Source organism: Macaca fascicularis, chromosome 15 (genome assembly GCF_037993035.2).
Source record: "Macaca fascicularis isolate 582-1 chromosome 15, T2T-MFA8v1.1".
NCBI classification, from domain to species: domain Eukaryota; kingdom Metazoa; phylum Chordata; class Mammalia; order Primates; family Cercopithecidae; genus Macaca; species Macaca fascicularis.
Window position 1 is genome coordinate 65,391,327 of NC_088389.1, and position 22,481 is coordinate 65,413,807.

The 22,481-nt window shown below is 41.2% G+C and overlaps 1 protein-coding gene across 20 annotated transcripts in view; it reads left to right on the forward strand.

Annotated features, from left to right (window-relative positions):
• UBAP2 (ubiquitin associated protein 2) overlaps positions 1-22,481 on the forward strand; it is a 132,071-nt gene that overhangs the window by 44,571 nt on the left and 65,019 nt on the right. For 18 of the 20 annotated variants that reach the window (XR_012424631.1, XR_012424630.1, XR_012424632.1 and 15 more), the window contains 4 exons: positions 7,632-7,709; positions 10,478-10,588; positions 18,404-18,557; positions 20,972-21,049. Coding sequence is in view for 12 of the 20 variants with exons in the window: in XM_074017298.1 (XP_073873399.1) it covers positions 7,632-7,709; positions 10,478-10,588; positions 18,404-18,557; positions 20,972-21,049 (421 nt within the window). In the remaining 8 variants the exon portion in view is untranslated. The remainder of the gene's footprint in view (positions 1-7,631; positions 7,710-10,477; positions 10,589-18,403; positions 18,558-20,971; positions 21,050-22,481) is intronic. The other 2 variants (XM_074017302.1, XM_065530419.2) reach the window with 1 other exon arrangement.

A 22,481-nucleotide genomic window follows, 5' to 3' on the forward strand; every position in this document is an offset into this window, starting at 1 on the left:
CTAAGTGCTAGGCCCACATTTTCTTTATGTATCTTTTTTTTGTTTCTTTTTTGGGACAAGGTCTCACTTTGTCACCCAGACTGGAGTGCAGTGGCACGGTCACGCTCACTGCTCCCTTGACCTCCTGGGCTCAGATAATCCTCCTACTTCAGCCTGTTGAGTAGCTGGGACCACAGGTGCATGCCACTGTACTAGTTAGTTTTTGTATTTTTTTGTGAAGACGGATTTTGCTGTGTTATGCAGGCTGGTCTCAAACGCCTGAGCTCAAGCACCCTGCCTGCCTCAGCCTTCCGAAGTGCTGTTATTACAGGTGTGAGCTGTGGTGCCTATCTTGTTTTTTTCTTGCACAAAGCATTGCTCTTGACAAGTTTGTTTTTACTCTAATTTCATTCTCTTCTGGGTCTCTTGCCGTTTCTGCCTAGTTGTCCTGTGGATGCTTGTTCTTTTAGAGTCCAGTTCTTCTTTTTTTTTCGTTTTTGGATGAGTCTCACCCTGTCTCCCAGGCTGGAGTGCAATGGTGTGATCTCGTCTGACTGCAACCTCTGCCTCCCGGGTTCAAGCGATTCTCCTGCTTTGGCTTCCCAAGTAGCTGGGATTACAGGTGCACGCCACCATGCCCAGCTAATTTTTTTGTATTTTTAGTAGAGATGGGGTTTCACTGTGGTGGCCAGGCTGGTCTTGAACTCCTGACCTCAAGTGATCTGCCCACCTCAGCCTCCCAGAGTGGTGGGATTACAGGCGTGAGCCACCACACCTGGCCAGAGTCCAGTTCTAAAACTAAAGAATGTCTTAGTGTGGACTGACTAGTTAGGGATTGATATTCTCAAATACAATGTATTTTCATTGACATATTTACACATTTTTTGGTTTGTTTTCCAGACATTTTTCTTAAATTTTAGTTTTAAGGATCTGTACTGTATTTTTATTATTTGGCAGCTTATTGTCCATAGCTTTAAGTTGGGTGTCTTTTGCCTATCTTCAGTGTTTGGCACTTTGCTTTCTTTTCTCCCGTTCCTATTTTTCTCTTCATTTCTTTTTCCTTTTATTTCCTTTTTACAGGAAAAAAATTTGCCCAGTTTTATTCTCTGTTATCCTTGAGGCATTAATTGCTAAGTTTTATATTCCTTGTAGTTTAGACTCCATTTTCATATTTCATATTCTTTAAATAATTATTTCTTGAGTTCTGTAATTTAAAGAAGAAATAGGAAAACTTAGAGATATGTTATTCTTTTATCAGATTTTTTTTTTTTTTTTTTTTTTTGAGACAAGGTCTTGCCCTGGCTTCCAGGCTTGAGTGCAGTGGTACGATCTGGGCTCACTGCACCCTCTGCCTCCCAGGTTCAAGCAATTCTCGCACCTCAGCCTTCCAGGTAGCTGAGACTTGATTCTTGTGCCTCAGCCTCCTGAGTAGCTAGGATTTCAGGGTCGTGCCACCACGCCTGGCTAATTTTGTATTTTTAGTATAGATGGGGTTTCACCATGTTGGCCAGGCTGGTCTTGAACTCCTGACCTCAAGTGATCCACCTGCCTCGGCCTCCCAAAGTGCTGGGATTACAGGCCTGAGCTACCATGCCCGTCTGTTGTTTTCAATGGGATTTAAGAAAAAGGTGATGCAAGAAGTGTCTGATTTTTAAATTTTTTGTAAAGATGGGGATCTCACTATGTTGCCCAGGCTGGTCTCCTCCTGTCTCAGCCTCCCAGAGTGCTGGGATTATAGGTATGAGTCACCGTATCCAGCCTTAAAGTTTCCTTTTTTCCCCTTTTTTTGGTGACCAAGTTGTTCTGTCGCATAGGCTGGAATGCAGTGGCGCCATCTTGGTTCACTGCAACCTTGACCTCATTGGGCTAAGGTGATCCTCCCACCTTAGCCTCTGGGATAGCTGGGACTACAGGCACTTATCACCACACTTGGCTAATTTTTCTGTTTTTTTTTTTTTTTTTTGTAGAAATGAGATTTTGCAGTCTTAATAGTGAGCTAAGAAATAAAAATTACACCAAATATAGGCTATTTTAAGTAATTAAATTAGCCTTTTTAAAAAGTTCATTATGCCCATTTTGGGAAAGGTTTTGAGGAGGCAGGTTCTCTTATTTACGGCTCATTGAGTATATATCTTTACAGCCTTTGTGCAGAGCATTTTTGTGGAGATGATTTTAAACTCCTTTTAACACTGGTAGACATTTATTTGACCCTGTTGTTTTACTTTGTTGTATTCATTCTTAGAAAGCTGTCATTGGGGCTGGACGTGGTGGCTCATACCTGTAATCCCAGCACTTTGGGAGACCGAGGCGGGCGGATCACCTGAGGTCAGGAGTTCAAGACCAGCCTGACCAACATGATGAAACCCTGTCTCTACTAAAAATACAAAAATTAGCTGGGCACTGTGGCATGTGCCTGTAATCCCAGCTACTCGGAAGGCTGAGATACTAGAATTGCTTGAACCAGGCAGGTAGAGGTTGCAGTGAGCCGAGATTGTGCCACTGCACTCCAGCCTGGGCAACAAGAGTGAAACTCAGTCTCAAAAAAAAAAGAAATCTATCTTTGGCCGTGCATGGTGGTTCATGCCTGTAATCCCAGCACTTTGGGAGGGCAAGGCAGGAGGCTCATTTGAGGTCAGGAGTTCAAGACCAGCTTGAGTAACATGATGAAACCTCATCTGTATTAGAAATAGTAAAAATTACCCGGGCATCGTGGCGAACACCTGTAATCTCAGCTACTGGGGAGGCTGAGGTGGGAGAATCGCTTGAACCTGGGAGGTGGAGGTTGCAGAGAATCCCTTGAATCTGGGAGGCAGAGGTTGCATTGAGCCGAGATCACACCATTGCACTCTAGCCAGAGCAACAGAACAAGACTGTGTCTCAAAAAAAAAAAAAAAAAAAAAAAAAAAGCTATCTTTGATGTGTGTTCTGATTCGGGTATAAGAATGGACCTCAGCCTGCCGCAGTGGTGCACACCTGTAATCCCAGCACTTTGGGCGGCCAAGGTGGGCAGATCACTCAAGGTCAGAAGTTCAAGACCAGCCTGACCAGCATGATGAGACCCCGTCTCTACCGAAACCAAAAATTAGCAGGGCGTGGTGGCATGCCTGTAGTCCCAAGCACGAGAATTGTTCGAATCTAAGAGGCGGAGGTTGCAGTGAGCCGAGAGCACGCCACTGCAAGGTAACAGAAGGAGACTTTGTCTCAAAAAAAAAAAAAAAAAAAAAAAGGATCTCTGGCAGTGTTTTTGTAGTAATAAAAATTTGTAGAGTAAGAAAGATATAGGCCGGGCACTGTGGTTTACACCTCTAATCCTAGCGCTTTGGGAGGCCAAGGTGGAGGAATTGCTTAAGCTCAGGAGTTCAATACCAACCTGGGTAACATGGTGGAACCTTGTTTATACTGAGAACAAAACATTAACCAGGTGTGGTGTTGTGCACCTGTATTTCCAGCTATTGGGGTAAATTGGTGGGCGGGGGGGTGGAGTGCATGAGGTGGGAGGATTGCTTGAGCCTGGGAGGCAGCTGTAGTGAGTGCTGATTTTGCCACTGCACTCCAGCCTGGCCAACACAGTGAAACTCTGTCTTCAAAAGTAAGGCCGGGCTCGGTGGCTCACACCTGTAATCCCAGCACTTCGGGAGGCTGAGGTGGGCGGATCATGAGGTCAGGAGTTCAAGACCAGCCTGACCAACATGGTGAAACCCGGTGTCTACTAAAAATACAAAAATTAGCTGGGTGTGGTGGCACGTGCCTGTGGATCCTAGCTGCTCAGGAGGCTGAGGCAGGAGAATCGCTTGAACCTGGGAGGCGGAGGTTATAGTGAGCCGAGATCCGCCACTGCACTGCAGCCTGGGCGACAGAGTGAGACTGTCTCAAAAAAAAAAAAAAAAAAAGTAGCACCTATGCAGTGGATTGTCATGTAGCATTAAACCTGATATAGATATTCATAATAAGTTGTGTGTTTGTGAGTGATTCTACGTAGTAGTATGTTAAATATTCTGTTTTTGATAAAAGAGGAAAATAGCCAGGTGTGGTGGCTCATTCCTGTAATTGCAACTCTTTGGGAGGCAGAGTGGGAGGATTGCTTGAGTTCAGGAGTTTGAGAACGGCATGGGCAACACAGTGAGACCTGTCTCTACCAAAACAGCAACAACAACAACAACAAATTAGCCAGGCATGGTAGCTGCCATGGTTGCTACTCAGGAGGCTGAGGTCAGAGAATTGCTTGAACCTGGGAGGTCGAGGCCTTGGTGAGCTGTGATTGTGCCACAGCATTCCAACCTAGGCCACAGAGTGAAACCCTGTTTTTTGTTTGTTTGTTTGTTTTTTAATGAAAAAAATATGAATACCAAATACATAAATAGTTTTGGTGTTAGATGGTCACCTTATGGATTTTTCCATTTTTCTTGTGTTTGACATGTAAAGCTTATAATTTAAGAAACTTTAATGATGGGAAGGGATGAACATCAGTGGTGCTTGTATTGGAACAAGGCTACCTGAATCTGCTGGATAATGAGTATGGTACATTTTTTAGGTTTGAAACACTGGGAGCAGAAAATAATAGTATTAGGGAAAACAGGCAAACTTCATATAGGCTTCTTGCAGCAGGGACACCAACAGTCTACTTTCATTTTGTGAAAATTGATTATATGAATTGGAGTTATCTTGTCATACCCAACTAAATTTAGAGTCAGTGGACCAAGGGTTATGGTAAAAAAGTGCTTGGGGCACAGAGCGCTTGCCCAGGGATTATATTGCAAGCCAGCTGCCCCAATGACATGCTGTAACCTTAAATCCAGTTTTACCTACTAGCTGTTGAGATGAACTCTTGTGACTCTAAGTCTGGTTTTACCAACCGTCTTCACTCACCAATCAGAGCTTACCAGCTCCCGAAAGCTTTAGTAGTTCCAGCGAGTTTTCTTTCAAAACTAGGTCATGTTTATTTTTCTAATAAAACTCCCAACCTTGTTTGGACACACGGGAGGCCACCCTATTATGTATGTATGTATGTATGTCCTGGATTGTAATCCTACTTATATATTCTTCCCAAATAAAACCTTTTTTACTTAGAGATTTGTTTCTCTCTATATTTTTGACTTTAACAGTTCATAACAAGTTACCATTACTCCAAACCCAAATGTGTAATGTGGAAATGCCATCTTTTAAAAACTCATCTCTTGCTTTGCTTTTCCCTTTTACTTCATCTAGTTAGCACGACATTGGTGCTCTTGGCTGTGGCACTGGGATTTCTTGGTTGTTATGGTTCAGGAAAATGATTGTCTGATTTAGGGATAGTGAGAGTATATGTAAGGTCCTTACATGTACAGGGAACAATTGTGGTTAATTTTTAATAAGTGTAGACATTGAATTTCTGTACCAGTGTCTTTCTGGGTATAATGTAGCAGTACTGTGGCAGTTAAACTGAGGTCTCAGCAGGCATAGGTTGGGATGAACAGGCCAAAGCACCTGGAATTTGTATAATCACCCACCCACATGGCCTGGAAAGGCCTTTTGAAAAGTGCTTTAAAATGCAAAAAATGTCAACAACTCCCCTTTATCCCACTTTAGTCAAGATTATTTGAAATGAGTGTATATAAACTGAGAATAAAAGCTGTCTATTAGTTCCTTATGGCTTTTTTCCGGTAAGATCTTTTTGTAAACTGTTCAGCTTTTTAAATACTTATGTTGGGAGTTAGTATAGACTTGGTTAATGAGGCAACTTAAACTATTTTGGAGTAATTTTCGATTTAGTAGACTGTTGTACAGAGATGATACAGATTGTTCCTGTATATTCCTCACCTAATTTCCCTGTTGTAATAATTACAGTACCTTTGTTAAAACTAAGAAACTAGACAGGCACATTGCAAAATCACTCCACAAATGAATAACTTTCTTTAGAACTTTTCTGATTTTTTGTTGCTAAAAACATCAGAAAACGAAACTTAGTAATGTGATCGAAAAAATATTTTGAGTGACAAAAGTAACTGGAAGTAAGTTTTCTGCAACTAGCCAGATGTGGTGGTGCACACCTGTAATCCAAGCTACATGGGAGGCTGAGGCAGCAGGATCTCTTGAAGTCAGGAGTTGGAGGCTGCAGTGAGCTATGATGGCATCACTGCATTGCAGTCTGAGGGGACAGAATGACACCCTACCTTTTTTTTGTTTGTTTGTTTTTTGAGACGGAGTCTCGCTCTGTCGCCCAGGCTGGAGTGCAGTGGCGCGATCTCGGCTCACTGCAAGCTCCGCCTCCTGGGTTTACGCCATTCTCCTGCCTCAGCCTCCTGAGTAGCTGGGACTACAGGCGCCCGCCACCGCGCCCGGCTAATTTTTTGTATTTTTAGTAGAGACGGGGTTTCACCGTGGTCTCGATCTCCTGACCTTGTGATCCGCCCGCCTCGGCCTCCCAAAGTGCTGGGATTACAGGCGTGAGCCACCGTGCCCGGCCTACCCTACCTTTAAAAATTAAATAAATACGTAAATAAAAACTTTAAGAAATTGTGATTTAGGCTGGGCATGGTGGCTCACGCCTGTAATCCCAGCACTTTGGGAGGCCGAGGCAGGTGAATCACCTGAGGCCAGGAGTTTGAGACCAGTGTGGCCAACATGGTGAAACCCCGTCTCTACTAAAAATACAAAAACTAGCTGGGCATGGTGGTGCATGCCTGTAGTCCCAGCTACTCTGGACGCTGAGGCAGGAGAATCAGTTGAACCTGGGAGGCGGAGGTTGCAGAGTCAAGATCGCGGCACTGCACTCCAGCTGGTCTAACAGCACGAGACTCCATCTCAAAAAAAAAAAAAATTGTGAAGAGGGTAACTTTTGCCAGATGCAGTGACTCAGGCCTGTAATCCTAGCACTTTGGGAGGGTGAGGTTGGAGGATCACTTGAGCCCAGGAGTTCAAGACCAGCCTGGGCAACATAGTGAAACCCTGTCTCTTAGAAAAACAAAATTATTGTGTATTAAAAAAAAGATAAAGTAACTTTAAAAATATTTTTAGTTTAGCTAAATACAGCTTTTTTTCCTTCAGAACTAACCAGCATAGCTTTTTAGACCTGACAACAGCTTTGTTGACACAAAGTCTAGTTCTAAGCCTGTGTCTGGGCAGTTGTTTGCGTTACCTTTTAATTTTTCTTTTATTATTTTTTTGCCTACCAACTACCGCTGACGATTTCATTAATTTTTAAGCCTTTTTTTTTTTTTTTTAATCTTTTAAAAAATTAAATAGAGACAGGGTCTCTCTGTGTTGCCCAGGCTAGTTTCAAACTCCTGGGCTCAAGCAGTTCTTCTACCTTGGCTTCCCAAAGACATGAGCCACCAGGCCCGGCCAAAAAGTTTTCATTATTTTTTGTTTTTCTGCTTTCTTTTGAGCTGATTTCCCCGACCCTGCCAAGGGAAAGAAAATTCAAATAAGTCATATGGCCAGTTAAGATGAACAATAACTTTAGGTCATTTGGTCAAAGGAATAGGTCCTTTATGTTACTTAATTTGATGCTTATTTTTCCTATGGGAACAGGTTGAGAGGCCTAAATTCAGGGTCTTTTATTGTTTTTACTTAGTGTTTCTAGTGCTTGAGAGCCTTATCTGTTTGACCCAGATTTTGGAATCTAACTTAAGCTTTTGGTTTTCAAATCCTTAACAATTGTATGTACTTTCCAGGCAACAGCTGAACAGATGCGTCTTGCTCAAGTGATCTTTGATAAGAATGATTCAGATTTTGAAGCTAAAGTTAAGCAGGTATGTTTCTGGCAAAGGATATCATCATTTTTGTAATCTGTTTGGATTGTGCTTAAAGGGATAATTTCAGTAAAGATTTTTGTTTTAAAGTATTACTTCTAGCTTCTAGTCTCACCTGAAATCTGTGTATTGGATTTTGGACTTGTGATTAAATACCTTTATTGGTGGGCAAGCAAAAGAATTGAATATGTTCACCTACCTTACAATACAATCTTTCTGAGTTATTAGTGTTTACATGTGAACATTGAACCAGACATTTCTGTAAGCACACTGAGATTTTCCTATACGTATATACATAGAAAGTATATCTAATATTTGGCACAGTCTCTGGGAATTTTGTTTAATGTTAGGGATGAACTGAATTACCTTTTAAAAAATTTCTTTTCATAGAGACATGATCTCGCTCTTTTGCCCAGGCTGGAGTGCAGTGGTGCTATCGTAGTTTACTGCAGCCTCAAACTCCTAGGCTCACGCTATCCTGCTGCTTCAGTCTCCTGAGTAGCTATGATGACAGATGTTCATCACCATGCCCAGCTAATTTTTAAAATATTTGTAGAGACAGAGTCCTGCAATGTTGCCTAGACTGGTCTTGAACTCCTGGGCTCAAGCAATCTGCCTTGGCCTCCCAGAGTGCTGGGATTACAGGATTACTGGCCTGAATTGCCATTTCAGACATGGTTGTGATTTCATACTCTCGTTGGAAAAATACAAAATTAAATTTTAGGGCAATGTCTTCATTTCAAACTTTAATAAGAGGTATTTTTGATAACTTAATCTTAATTTCCAACTCTACTTTGCTGACTTTGTTTCTTATCAAGATTCTAGAAACGAAGCTGTAACCCCTATCTCAGTGCCAGATATTCCTACTCTTAGTAGATGTCATCTAATAATTGTTCTTTGGAGTAAATGTCTCACAATGAAATCTTGTCTTGTCTCACAAGAAATCATAGATTTCCTTCTCTGGAATGAGATCTTCATACAGTTTGAGATACACTTATATATAGTACATCACCTTTTATCTGAATAGTATAGATAGAGCATTGGCCCAGGAGTTCAGAGATTTAAGTTCCAACTTTAGTTCTGTCAGTAATCTGACCACTGGGGTAATTTTGATGCTGACTGTATGTCTTTTTTTTTTTTTTTTTTGAGACAGAGTCTCGCGCTGTCACCCAGGCTGGAGTGCAGTGGCCGGATCTCAGCTCACTGCAAGCTCCGCCTCCCGGGTTCACGCCATTCTCCTGCCTCCGCCTCCCGAGTAGCTGGGACTACAGGCGTCCGCCACCTCGGCCGGCTAGTTTTTTGTATTTTTTAGTAGAGACGGGGTTTCACCGTGTTAACCAGGATGGTCTCGATCTCCTGACCTCGTGATCCGCCCGTCTCGGCCTCCCAAAGTGCTGGGATTACAGGCTTGAGCCACCGCGCCCGGCCTGTATGTCTTAAAAATTGTATGTTGCAGGCATTCACTTAGTACAGATCATTGATAAAAATGAGACTTTTATTAGTAGCTATCCAAAGACTGAAGCGTCAGAAAGCTATAGAGTATGCAGAACTTTTGCTGCTTGATAAAATGAAAAGATGAAAGCAGAGAGGCCAAATGGTATAGTGCAGAGAGCTGTGATTATGAGATGAGGAGGCCTGGGTTCTAGATGGGCTTTGCTATTAATTACCTTTGTGACCATAGACAAATCACTTGATATGTTGGGATCAAGCTATTTTGAACTTCAACTAGTACATACTAAAATAGTTAAATGTAGTTAAAATGCAATAGATATTAAATCATAGGTTTATTCACTGATACTTGAGAAACCTGCATTTTGCCTAGTCTGTGATTGTTCTAGTGATGAAAACGCTAAGTAACAAGTATCCCTTGCTAATGATGATAAACTGAAGATTTTCTTTCATCATTACTTCAAGCATAGCACCGTGTTGAAGATCCTTGAGAAAATAATATGTCTAGGAGTGTGTTTTGTGATAGTAGCAGAATTCCACTAGTAAGACTTTAGGGTGTTATGTAACTTAGTATGTATATGGAATTATATTTTTGTTTTCTTTTTTTGGTGGGGAGACAGGGTCTCTCTCTGTCTCCTGTGCTATAGTACAGTGGCACAATCATGGCTTATTGCAGCCTTCACCTCCAGGGCTGAAGCGATCCTCCTACCACCACGCTCATTTAAATTTTTGTAAAGATCAGGTCTCACTATATTGCTCAGGCTTGTCTCGAACTTCTGGGCTCAAGTGATCCTCTCATCTCTGCCTCCCAAAGTGTTGATTATAGGCGTGAGCTGCTGCGGCTGGCCGTTGAAGTGTTCTAATCCAAATGGTGAAAGCCAATATGTGGAATATTATCCCTGACAAAAAATTTGTATTGGATTTTCCATGAATGGTGACCATGTACTCTTATAGTTCTACCTCATATTTAAGTTTAGGAATCCTGTGTCCTTGAATTAAATTTGATTATTCAGATACCTGATCTTGGGTATTCTGAGAATGTTGGTACGTATGTATGTGCTGCTGATTAATGATCTGCTCCTTGGTCAACTTGGAGGAAGATTGATTTTTAGTTAAATTCTACCAGTGTTAGTGAAAGGACATGCGTGGAATGGCCACAAAAAAAATAAAACGTGTCTTCATTGTAAACTCAGAGTCTAGAAGAGGCTATCTTCATGTAGAAGGATTATGTAATTCTGTATTTGTATAGAAGAGTCTTAATATTAACATCAAGTGCCAGTTTTTGGTTGCCTCTAACCATTTTCTGATATATTCACTAGCTTATGGAAGTGACAGGGAAAAATCAGGATGAATGCATAGTGGCCCTACATGATTGTAATGGAGATGTGAACAAAGCTATCAATATATTGCTGGAAGGGAATTCAGACACAGTAAGTATTATTAATTGATTTGCATTGTTTACATTTGTCTACAATTCCATAGCACATTTTCAACTTCACCTTGGTTGGGGGTGGGGATGGAATGGATTATGGTGCCATTCCATATTTGTTTTAAGTTCCAGAAAGAACGATTACCTGAAAAGACTGTTTTTGTTATGTATGGTTTCTTCATGAAGTCATAGAATCTGAAGACTTGAAGGAGAACTTGGTGATCTACTCCAGCCTTACAGTTTCCAAAAATCTCTGGACCTGTGTGTATTTTCACCACCCTCACCTGAAAAGCATCTCTTGGCTCTGTTGCTTATGTTTCTTCATCTCAGTCCTCACCTCTAATTACTTCTTACATCTCTAGCATAACAGAAAACCAGAATTGCTGGTATATGTATTTGCTTATGTGGAATATTAAGTTTTCTTTATTTTTTAATTTTGTTTTGTTTTATTTTATTTTATTTTAATTTTTTTTTTTTTTTTGAGATGGAGTCTTGCTCTGTCGCCCAGGCTGGAGTGCAGTGGCGGGATCTCGGCTCGCTGCAAGCTCCGCCTCCCGGGTTGACACCGTTCTCCTGCCTCAGCCTCCCGAGTAGCTGGGACTACAGGCGCCCACCACCTCGCCCGGCTAGTTTTTTTTTGTATTTTTTTAGTAGAGACGGGGTTTCACCATGTTAGTCAGGATGGTCTCGATCTCCTGACCTCGTGATCCGCCCGTCTCGGCCTCCCAAAGTGCTGGGATTACAGGCTTGAGCCACCGCGCCCGGCCTTTAATTTTAGTTTTTTGAGACAGAGTCTCACTCTGTCACCCAGGCTGGAGTGCAGTGGCTTGATCTCGGATCACTGCAAGCTCCGCCTCCTGGGTTCACACCATTCTCCTGCCTCAGCGTCCCAAGTAGCTGGGACTACAGATACCCGCCACCTCGCCCGGTTAAGTTTTTTGTATTTTTAATAGAGACGGGGTTTCACCGTGTTAGCCATGATGGTCTCGATCTCCTGACCTCGCGATCTTCCCACCGGCCTCCCAAAGTGCTGGGATTACAGGTGTGAGCCACCATGCCTGGCCTTTTTTTTTTTTTTTTTTTTTTTTTTTTAATATTGGGTTAAGTTTGGTGAGCTTGCAGGCTCATGAGCTCAGGCCTTGGATTTTAAGAAGGATGCAGCTAAAGCTACACCAGGCACTTGTCAGCCCTAAAACTATGCTCTCTGTGTGTATGTATTTATATTTAAATATTATATAATATAGTTTATATATATATATTTATTTATTTTTATTTTTATTTTTTGAGACGGAACTTCACTCTGCCACCCAGGCTGGAGTGCAGTAGTGTGATCTTGACTCAGTACAACCTTCGTCTCCTGGGTTCAAGTGATTCTTTTGCCCCGGCCTCCCAGGTAGCTAGTACTACAGACATGCGCCACCACATCTGGCTAATTTTGTATTTTTGGTAGAGACAGGGTTTTGCCATGTTGGCCAGACTGATCTCGAACTCCTGACCTCAGGTGATCCACCCGCCTCGGCCTCCCAAAGTGTTGGGATTACAGGTGTGAGCCACCACACCTGGCCTGTGTTTATATTTCTTAAATTGAGGAAACTATTTTAGAGTAGATTAAAACAAATAATGACTCACCTAAAAGAGGATACAAAGATGAACACATCAATAACTGCTTTTCCTTGGAAAATTTAAAACAAACAAACTGACCGTGTCAGTGTTCAGATTTAATTGAAGTCTCATTTTAGGGTCATGCTGCATTAGGTACAAGAAATACAAAACTGAACTGTGAGAAACTGAAAGCTAAAATGACTGTATTTTTAGTTGATGTGAAACAAAGAGAATGAATTCTTTTACAGTAAAAATTAACTAATGTGGAAAAGATTTCACTGTTTGAATGTAGCAGTAATTGTTGGTAAAATTCCATGTAAGAGAACACTGATACACAAGACAAGCCACTAAATTTGTGATTTTTTGGGGGGGGGAACCATGTTAAATGATAAATTAAAATTTTGAATAATTTTGGTTTACTGACTTGGGAATAAGTATCCTGGGTTTTGCAAAATATGGAGGACCTGTTTACCTTATTGCTAATGGATACAGCAGAGCATGGCTTTCAGTTATTTTCAAAGTGAACTGAAGAGCCTAACTGCCCTCTTCATTTAATAAAAAAAAAAAAAGAAAAAGAAACATCTTTGGGAATAAACAAAATAATCCAAATTGTTCACTGGAGGGGATCTTTTTGGATCTTTTTATGGCACAGGTAAGTCCGAACACTAATTTTTGTTGCCTTTCCTTTAGCTGCAGCAGATTTAATTCCTTTTCTCTGGTAGTTAGGTGAATTTTTAAGTCTTTTTTTTTTTTTTTTTTTTTTTTTTTTTTTTTTTTTTTTTTGAGACGGAGTCTCGCTCTGTCGCCCAGGCTGGAGTGCAATGGCCGGATCTCAGCTCACTGCAAGCTCCGCCTCCCGGGTTTACGCCATTCTCCTGCCTCAGCCTCCCGAGTAGCTGGGACTACAGGCGCCCGCCACCTCGCCCGGCTAATTTTTTTGTATTTTTAGTAGAGACGGGGTTTCATTGTGTTAGCCAGGATGGTCTCGATCTCCTGACCTCGTGATCCGCCCGTCTCGGCCTCCCAAAGTGCTGGGATTACAGGCTTGAGCCACCGCGCCCGGCCTTTTTTAAGTCTTAAATGTCCAGTTTTCTCTTTCTGTTTTGAGTTTTAACACCCCCTCCTCATTTGGGACAGAACCTGAAGGAGGTGCTTCTAGGCTATGTATTAGAAAGTAAGGCTGACTGGGCGCGGTGGCTCACACCTGTAATCCCAGCACTTTGGGAAGCCGAGGTGGGTGGATCACAAGGTCAGGAGTTCGAGACCAGCCTGGCCAACATGGCAAAACCCCATGTCTACTAAAGATACTTAGCCAAGTGTGGTGGTGGGCGCCTGTAATCCCAGCCTCTCAGGCAACTGAGGCAGGAGAATCGCTTGAACCCAGGAAGCGGAGGTTGCAGTGAACCGAGATTGCAGCATTGCACTCCAGCCTGGGTGACAGTGCGAGACTTGGTCTCAAAAAAAAAAAAAAAGTAAAGCTGAATTTTTCGTGAATGTCTTTTTGGTTACCTCTTGAACAATTTTATAGTGTGGGCTATATCTGACTTTTGTTTTCTTCAAAGATAAGAAAATAGCAGATGAAGTTCTGACTATAGTTGTGAAAGAATACACTTGTTCGGGGCTGAGTGGCCTGTGGGGGAAATACAGAAGTAGAGGGAAAGTCTTTGTTTCAGTTGTTTGGTGTTTAGGGTTTTTTTTATTAAGACAGGGTCTCACTCCATTGCCCAGGTTAGAGTAGAGTGGTGCCATCATGGTTCACTGCAGACCTCCCGGGCTTATGCCATCCTCCAGTCTGCCGAGTAGCCGAGACCACAGGCACATGCCACTACACTTGGCTAATTATTTTTATATTTTGTAGAGATAGAGTCTCTCTGTGTTTCTATGTTGCTCAGGCTGGAGGAAGTCTTTGAAACCCTGGTTTGTTGAGGACCGTTCTCTGGTACATCTTGTCTCTCATACTGTTTGCCTCATCTCTTACCTGGTTGCCGTCTGCAGCACCCATGGCTAAATGGCTTTGATTATCTTCCCTTGACTGAGATAGAGTTAATTGGAGTAGAGTTGACAGAATATAAACACTGTGATGTTGCTAGGAGCAAGAGCATGAAGGCAAACGATTCTAACCTTCCTCTGTGCCAAAGTCTTCTGAAACAAAATTATCGCTTGGAAAAGGTATTAAGTGGAATCGTCCGTTATATTTTTAAGGTTAAGTTTATTTTTTCTTATGTAAGTATATCTGTCACAAAGGAAGATATTGAACACAAGTACTGAACTTTTTGTTTCATCATAACGTTTGGTTGGTGTGACAAAATTGTTTTGAAGTATTAGTCTCTTGCATTAATGTACTTACTGTTTTTAGTAAGTTGTTTGTGTTGGTAGTTTTTGGCAAAGGCAAAGTGGTGGGAGAGTAATTTTTGAACTAGCTGGCTTTGAAGACTGCTGTTCTGATTATTACATGGTGACTGGGAGGACCTCTCCTCTTTTTCTTCAGACCCATTCTACAAGTAGCAAAATACCGATAACAGAGGTTGCCAGAAATTCTCTTGGAAATCCTCTATAATTACTTGGTTGACTTTTCAAAGTATGCATGTGTGCATGCTTTGCAGACTTCTGCAAAATACACAGTAATCTTTTTAGCAGTTACTATGGTATTGTAAAGATTGCTTCTTAAAGGTTCTTTTCCCTATTTGCCACCCTCAAATAAGTTGTCTTTGTAGATCTCATAAACCAAGACTTTGCTTGAGGGGCAGCAGGATGGGGAGGGTGTCTTTTTTTTTATTTTTATTTTTTTGAGATGGAGTCTTGCTCTGTCACCCAGGCTGGAGTGCATTGGCATGATCTCAGCTCACTGCAACCTCAACCTCTGCCTCCCAGGTTCAAGCAGTTCTCCTGCCTCAGCCTCCTGAGTAGCTGGGAATTACAGACGTCTGCCACCATGCCTGGCTAATTTTTTTTTTTTTTTTGAGATGGAGTTTTGCTCTTGTTGCCCAGGCTGGAGTATAATATCTTGGCTCACCGCAACCTTCTGCCTCCCGGGTTCAAGCGATTCTCCCACTTCAGCCTCCCAAGTAGCTGGGATCACAGGCATGCGCCACCACGCCCGGCTAATTTTGTATTTTTAGTAGAGATGGGATTTCTCCATGTTGGTCACGCTGGTCTTGAATTCCCTACCTCAAGTGATCTGCCCGCCTCAGCCTCCCAAAGTGCTGGGATTACAGGCGTGAGCCACTGCGCTTGGCTGCTAATTTTTGTATGTTTAGTAAAGATGGAGTTTCACTATGTTGGCCAGGTCGGTCTGGAACTCCTGACCTCATGATCTGCCCACCCTGGGCTCCCAAAGTGCTGGGATTACAGGTGTGAGCCACTGCGCCTGGCCGGGGTATCATTTGCTATATGAAGTGGGGTAAAGTGTTTCTCAGGTGTTTTACAAAGACAGTTGGCCCCTTTATAAAGATAGAGTACCTTTAGGCGAGGCTGTGTAAAGATATACATTGTGTATACATACACTTTATGCCAACTCTTCTGGGATGATTTTTCCAGGACCTCTGGAATTTACTTTTTGTATTATAACCTAAGAGGACTGGATTCTGTTTTACACAGTTGTCTCGTATTTTCATATTAGCAAACATAATAAATTGAGTTTGTGCAGTATGGGCATTATTTTCTCTGGCATAGATAAGCTTTATTGTTTAATTAGAAAGTAATTACAGAAAAATATAAGATTACATCAAATTAAACATCCTTACTTAGATAATGACTTATACCACTTCCTTTAGTAAGTACATAGGCTTCTATTTGAACTAAAAAATGTAATTTTATATGCTGTTTGCTGATAGCTTGCTTTTTCTATCAAGGACCTCTTCCTGTATGTACCTATATAACTGGTAAAATGGCTGTGTACTGCCCCATTTATGGATACGCTAGACTACTTAGTCTCCTGAACTTGATATTTTGGGAATCCCCCTCCCCTCCTTTTATGCTGTTGATCATTTTGTCCACACGTAAATGTTTGAACAATTATTACGTTATTGTAATTGAGACAGAGTCTCGCTCTGTCACCCAGGCTGGAGAGAAGTGGTATGATCTTGGCTCACTGAAGCCTCCACCTCCTAGGATCAAGCCTTCCAGGTTCAAGTGATTCTCCTGCCTCACCCTCCCGAGTAGCTGGGATTACAGGTGCCTGCCACCACTCCCAGCTAATTTTTATATTTTTAGTAGAGATGGAGTTTCACCATGTTGGCCAGGATAGTCTCCAACTCCTGGCCTCAAGTGATCTGCCTGCCTTGGACTCCCAACGTGCTGGGATTACAGGCATGAGCCAGTGTGCTTGGACACATTATTTTATCTGAATAAGGGCCTAGAAGTAGAATTGCTGGGTTGAAAGAGTATGCACCAAATAAAATTTGGGTACTAGGCCAAGCGCAGTGGCTTACGCCTGTAATACCAGTACTTTGGGAGGCCAAGGTAGGTGGATCACCTGACGTCAGGAGTTCGACAGCAGCCTGGCCAACATGGTGAAACCCCGTCTCTACTAAAATTACAAAAATTCGCTGGGTGTGGTGGTGTATGCCTGTAATCCCAGCTACTTGGTAGGCTGAGACAGGAGTTATTGCTTGTTCCCAGGAGGTGGAGGTTGCAGTGAGCCGAGATCGCGCCATTGCACTCCAGTCTGGGTGACAGAGTGAGACTCTGTCTCAAAAAAAAAAAAATTTTGAGGTACTATTGCTAAGTAACCTTCTAGAAAAGTTAAAATAGATGCATGCTTACCAGAACTGTATGATAATACCTGATTGTTTCACCTTAACTATCAGGTGTCAGTATATTCAATCTTCATTATCAAAACTTAGAGGTGGAAAATAATTTATATCTTGTTCATATCCATTTTATATCTAATTAAATATGTGAGTTCATCAGAACTTTGCAGAGACCAAATATTCCATTTCAAAAAAGTGTTTGGAAGTTAGCTTCCACTGTTATGGAAATAATTCAGCTTATCACCCAAATTTTAGTTTATTAATTTCCAGTGCTAATGTTTAGTTTGGATATACAATGTCAAATTTTGTTTTTTCATAAGATTTTTAAAAAGCATAAAATAGTTGCTACTCTTAATTTTGGATGGAGTCATTTCAAATCCCTTCTGATATAAGGCAGATTATGAATAAGTAAATAGAAACTATTGGGCTAATTTTAGGATTTCTCTGTAACTACCCTGCTTGATAATTTTTATATCCACTTATAGTCAAGAATGTAGTATCTTTCTTTTCTCAGCAATTTGTATATATATGATATGATTAGGTTTGGTATCACCATTCGGGAAGAGGTGGAGAAGGGAGGTTATATAAATTATTTGACTTCTCACTAGAAGAATTCTTTGGAGGTTAAAATTTTAAGTACTTTAAAAAATTTTTAAAAGCCCACCAAAACCAAGCTAAAATTTTACTTATCTGCCATTAAATTGTTTTAGATAATTAGTTTGAATAATGGAACAGGCAAGGTTGTATTCCTGGAGCTTTTGGGGCATCATTCTAAGTAATTTTGTGGTCTTTGAATTAATACGTAGATTTAAGGCCTAATAGAGAGATAACTGAGGTGGTGTAGAATAGGAGCTTGGAGAAATTACATTTACTGTACTCCTAAATTTGCATAGGAAAGGGCTGTATGTTGGGAAAATGTACAGTATTTTGTCAGGTCAGCTAATAGCTGTAATTATTTAGCAACAGGAGCTTAGCAAGAAGATTGTTATCTTTATCATCAAGAAAGTAGAACTATATGGAAATAAATGATAAGCAGGTGAGCTGCAGGCTGTGGGTAGTTAGATTTGAAAGATACATGCATGTGCTGGGCGCGGTGGCCCACGCCTGTAATCCCAGCATTTTGGGAGGCCGAGGAGGGCGGATCACGAGGTCAGGAGATCGAGACCATCGTGGCTAACACGGTGAAACCCTGTTTCCACTAAAAATACAAAAAATTAGCTGGGCGTTGTGGCGGGCGCCTGTAGTCCCAGCTACTCAGGAGGCTGAGGCAGGAGAATGGCGTGAACTTGGGAGGCGGAGCTTGCAGTGAGCCGAGATCACACCACTGCACTCCAGCCTGGGCGACAGAGCGAGACTCCATCTCAAAAAAATAATAATAATAATAAAGAAAGATACATGCATGTGCCCTTGATAATTATACACACTTGGAATGATAAATGATTAACAGCCGTTCTCTCTGATAGACTTCATGGGAGACCGTAGGGGGGAAGAAAAAGAATTTTGCAAAAGAAAATTCAGAAAACAAAGAGAATAGAGAGAAGAAAAGCGAGAAAGAGTCAAGTCGTGGACGTGGAAACAACAACCGGAAAGGAAGAGGTGGCAATCGTGGCAGAGAATGTAAGTACAGACTTTCTCCTCAGTTTTTTCTCTTCTCTTCTTTCGTCTCGAGTGACCCTCCTGTCTCAGCCTCCCAAAGTGTTGGAATTACAGGCATGAGCCACTGCGCTCAGCTTTCTCAAATTTTTTCTTAGGAGTTTCCTTACATTCTGAACAACTGAAAGATTAGTCCATAGCATGCTCATAAATTTGTTTCCTCAATGCAGAATTTGTTCTAATAGTTAACACTAGAAATGAGTGGCACCTGACTAGTTTTATAAGAGCCTCCCATGTGGTTTCATATCAACATTGACCTGGGCTATAGGCAGGTGGTTGTGTAGTGTGTCTTATGACTGCCTTCTGTTATAAGGCAGACACATTCGTTAATTTTAGAATTGTGTGTGTGTGGCAAAGAAGGGGCCAGGGGTCATTTACTTACAGGTAGATAAAGCTGTTTTTTTCTTCTCCATTTATAGAGACTCATGGTATAGACAAGAGTTAGATTAAGAGAAAAGTTGCTGAATAGGCAGGATTTCTCATAGGCAGACAAGAGTTAGATTAAGGGAAAAGTTGCTGAATAGGCAGGATTTCTCATAGGCAGACAAGAGTTAGATTAAGAGAAAAGTTGCTGAATAGGCAGGATTTCTCATAGGCAGACAAGAGTTAGATTAAGAGAAAAGTTGCTGAATAGGCAGGATTTCTCATAGGTAGACAAGAGTTAGATTAAGAGAAAAGTTGCTGAATAGGCAGGATTTCTCATAGGCAGGTCTCATTTCCATTAGACCTAGGTTTTCTAGGTTTTGTCACTGTTTATGCAAAACAACCCTGTCTGCTCTGGCAGTGTGTCAGTGTAGCTAAGTTATGAAAGAATAAAATGTAAATATTTAACATATCACTCTAGAGACTCTTGCTGTCTCATATATTCCACTGATATTTATTGAGTATCTACTATGTAGTGGATACTTTTATAGGCATGCAGCATTGAATAAAATAGGTAAAATCTTTGCCCTTCTAAAACTTATATTTTAAAGAAGGTCAAATGGGATGTAACAATAAAGGAGATAAAATATTTTATATTAATATATTTTAATGGTGTTATGTAGAAATTATGTTATAGGGAAAGACAAAGGCAGAAAGAGAGATGCAAATTATGGGAAGAGGTCTGGCAAATGTAAGTGGGTTGCCAAGGAAAGCCTCACTGGAATTTATGTGAGTCAACCTCTGACAGAGGTGAGGGAAGCAAGCCATTCCAATATTGTTTATAAAATTTCTGTATTATATAGAGCTATTAATGCCAATATAGGGATGAGAAAAAGAAAAGACTGCGAGTTGGCATCTTCCGGTTAGTATTCTAGAAAAACCCAATTCTAACACTTTAGTTTTTCTAAGAACTCAGTGTTTCCTTGGTATTACTATTTTGCTATTCTGTGCCTTTCCAGGCTTTGAACGTAACTAATGATCAAATTCTGTGATATATTAACATAGTTGCATAATGGAGGTAGTTTTTTTGAAGCAAAAACTTCACAGCAAGTCCACAAAGAAGAAAGAAAAATCAATCAATATGTTATTTTAATTTGTTTTCAGAATTTTCATGTGAATTAAGGAAGATGTGATTTCTTTTTCTCTCTCTCTCTTTTTTTTTTTTTTTTTTTTACTTCTTTTTTTGAGACAAGGTCTTACTCTTCCACCCAGGCTGAAGTGCAGTGGCGTGATCACAGCTCACTGCAGCCTTGACCTCCCTGGGCTCAGGTGATCCTCCCACCTCAGCCTCCTGAGTAGCTGGGACTACTAGCTGCACGCCATCACAACCACGCCTGGCTGATTTTCATATTTTTTGTATTTTATATGTTGTATTTTTACTGAGACAGAGTCTTGCTCACTTGCCCAGACTGGAGTGCAGTGAGGAGATCTCGGCTCACTGCAACCTCTGCCTATTGGGTCCAAGCAATCTCCTGCCTTAGCCTCTCGAGTAGCTGGAACTATAGGTACACGCTACCACACCCGGCTAATTTTTATATTTTTCGCTAGAGACGGGGTTTCCTTGTGTTAGCCAGGCTGGTCTCAAACTCCTGGCCTCAAGTGATCCGCCTGCCTCAGCCTCCCAAAGTGCTGGGATTATAGGTATGAGCCATTGCGCCTGGCCAATTTTTGTATTTTTTTTGTATGTCGCCCAGGCTGGTCTCAAGCTCTTGAGCTCAAGAGATCTGCCCCCCTCAGCTGGAAATTACAAGTGCTAGAACTACAAGTGTAAGCCACTGTGCCTGACCTCATTCAGTTTTTAAGTCACTTATATTTTTGTTTTTCCTGTTTCTGAACCCGTTGTTTAAATTGTAGCCTGTTTGTCATTCCTTCTTTGCCTTTAATAGGTACTTGGTAAGGTTACGTACAAGAGGTTTGGAAATGGAAATTTGATTTTTCTGCTCTTTTCCCCCTAGTTAGAGGTGAAGAAAATGGAATTGATTGCAATCAAGTGGACAAACCTTCAGATCGTGGCAAGCGAGCCCGAGGTAGAGGTAAGCTAGAGTAAGAGAGAAGAAAATGCTTTCAATTAGGAGGAAGAAGCAGGCGGTTGCTTTTCTGGACTCTGACTAGGGATAGCAATGTGTTCTGAAAGAATGGCAGGTCGTCTTAAAATCTGATCATTTGTTTACTGATGCCCGTAAATGAACTATTTTGTGTTACGTAGTTTTGAAGAAACCAAAGGGTTGTTTTTGGATGAGCTGAGAAAGCCCTTTCTATGAATAATTTAAAACTTAAAGCTCTAACCAAAGACAAATTATAATTGTATTACATTTGGAATACAATGCAATAGGGTTTTTAAAACCTTACTTTAAAAATACTTTATTGCTAAAAAAGGCTGTGTTCATTTGAGCCTTCAGTGAGTTGTAGTCTTTTTGCTGTAGCCCTCACTTCCAGCTATTTTGAAGTGTATAATACGTAATTGTTAAGTAGTCACCTTACTTTACTGTTGAACATTAGAACTTACTCCCTTTTTTTGGGACAGGGTCTTACTCTGTCACCCAGGCTGGAGTGCAGTGGCACCATCTCAGCTAACTGCAACCTCTACCTCCTGGGCCCAAATAATCCTTCCACTTACCCTCCTGAGTATCTGGGACTATAGGTGCATTCCACCATGCCCAGCTAATTTTTGTATTTTTGATAGACATGGGGTTTTACCATGTTGACCAGTCTGGTCTCAAACTCCTGGCCTCAAGTGATCCACCCGCCTAATCCTCCCAAAGTGGTGGGATTACAGGCATGAGCCACCGAGCACGGCCTAGAATTTATTCCTTCTGTGTTTTAACCTATCCACCAATCTCTCTTTATTCCCCACCCTCTATACCCATCACCTTCTCTCCCTCTGGTAACTATCTTTCCACTCTTTACCTGCATGAGATAACTTTTTTAGCTCCCATGTGAGTGAGTACGTGTGATATTTGTCTTTCTGTGTCTGGTTTATTTTATTTAATACAGTGTCTTCCAGGTCCATTCATGTTGCTCCAGAGGACATCATTTCATTCTTTTATGACTGAATAGTATTCCAACGTGTAAATTTATCACTTTTTGAAATCCATTCATCTGTTGATAAACACTTAGGTTGATTCTCTGTATTTGTGAATATTGTGAATAGTGCTTCACTTCAAAATAGCTAGAAGTGAGGACTTGAAAAGTTCTCAACACATAGAAATGATAAACGCTCATAGTAACGGATACCCTAAATACCACAACTTGATAATTATGTATTCTCTGCATGTAGCAAAGTACCACATGTACCCCATAAATGTGTTTAAATATTATGTATCAGTAAAAAGTTAAAAATTTAGAAAGAAGAGAAATTGCCACAGCCACCCCAACCTGGCAACTATGAAGCACTATTGGTTTCCTTTTCTTTGTATAAATATCCAGTAATGGGATTGGTGGATCATATGGTAATTCAATTTTTTG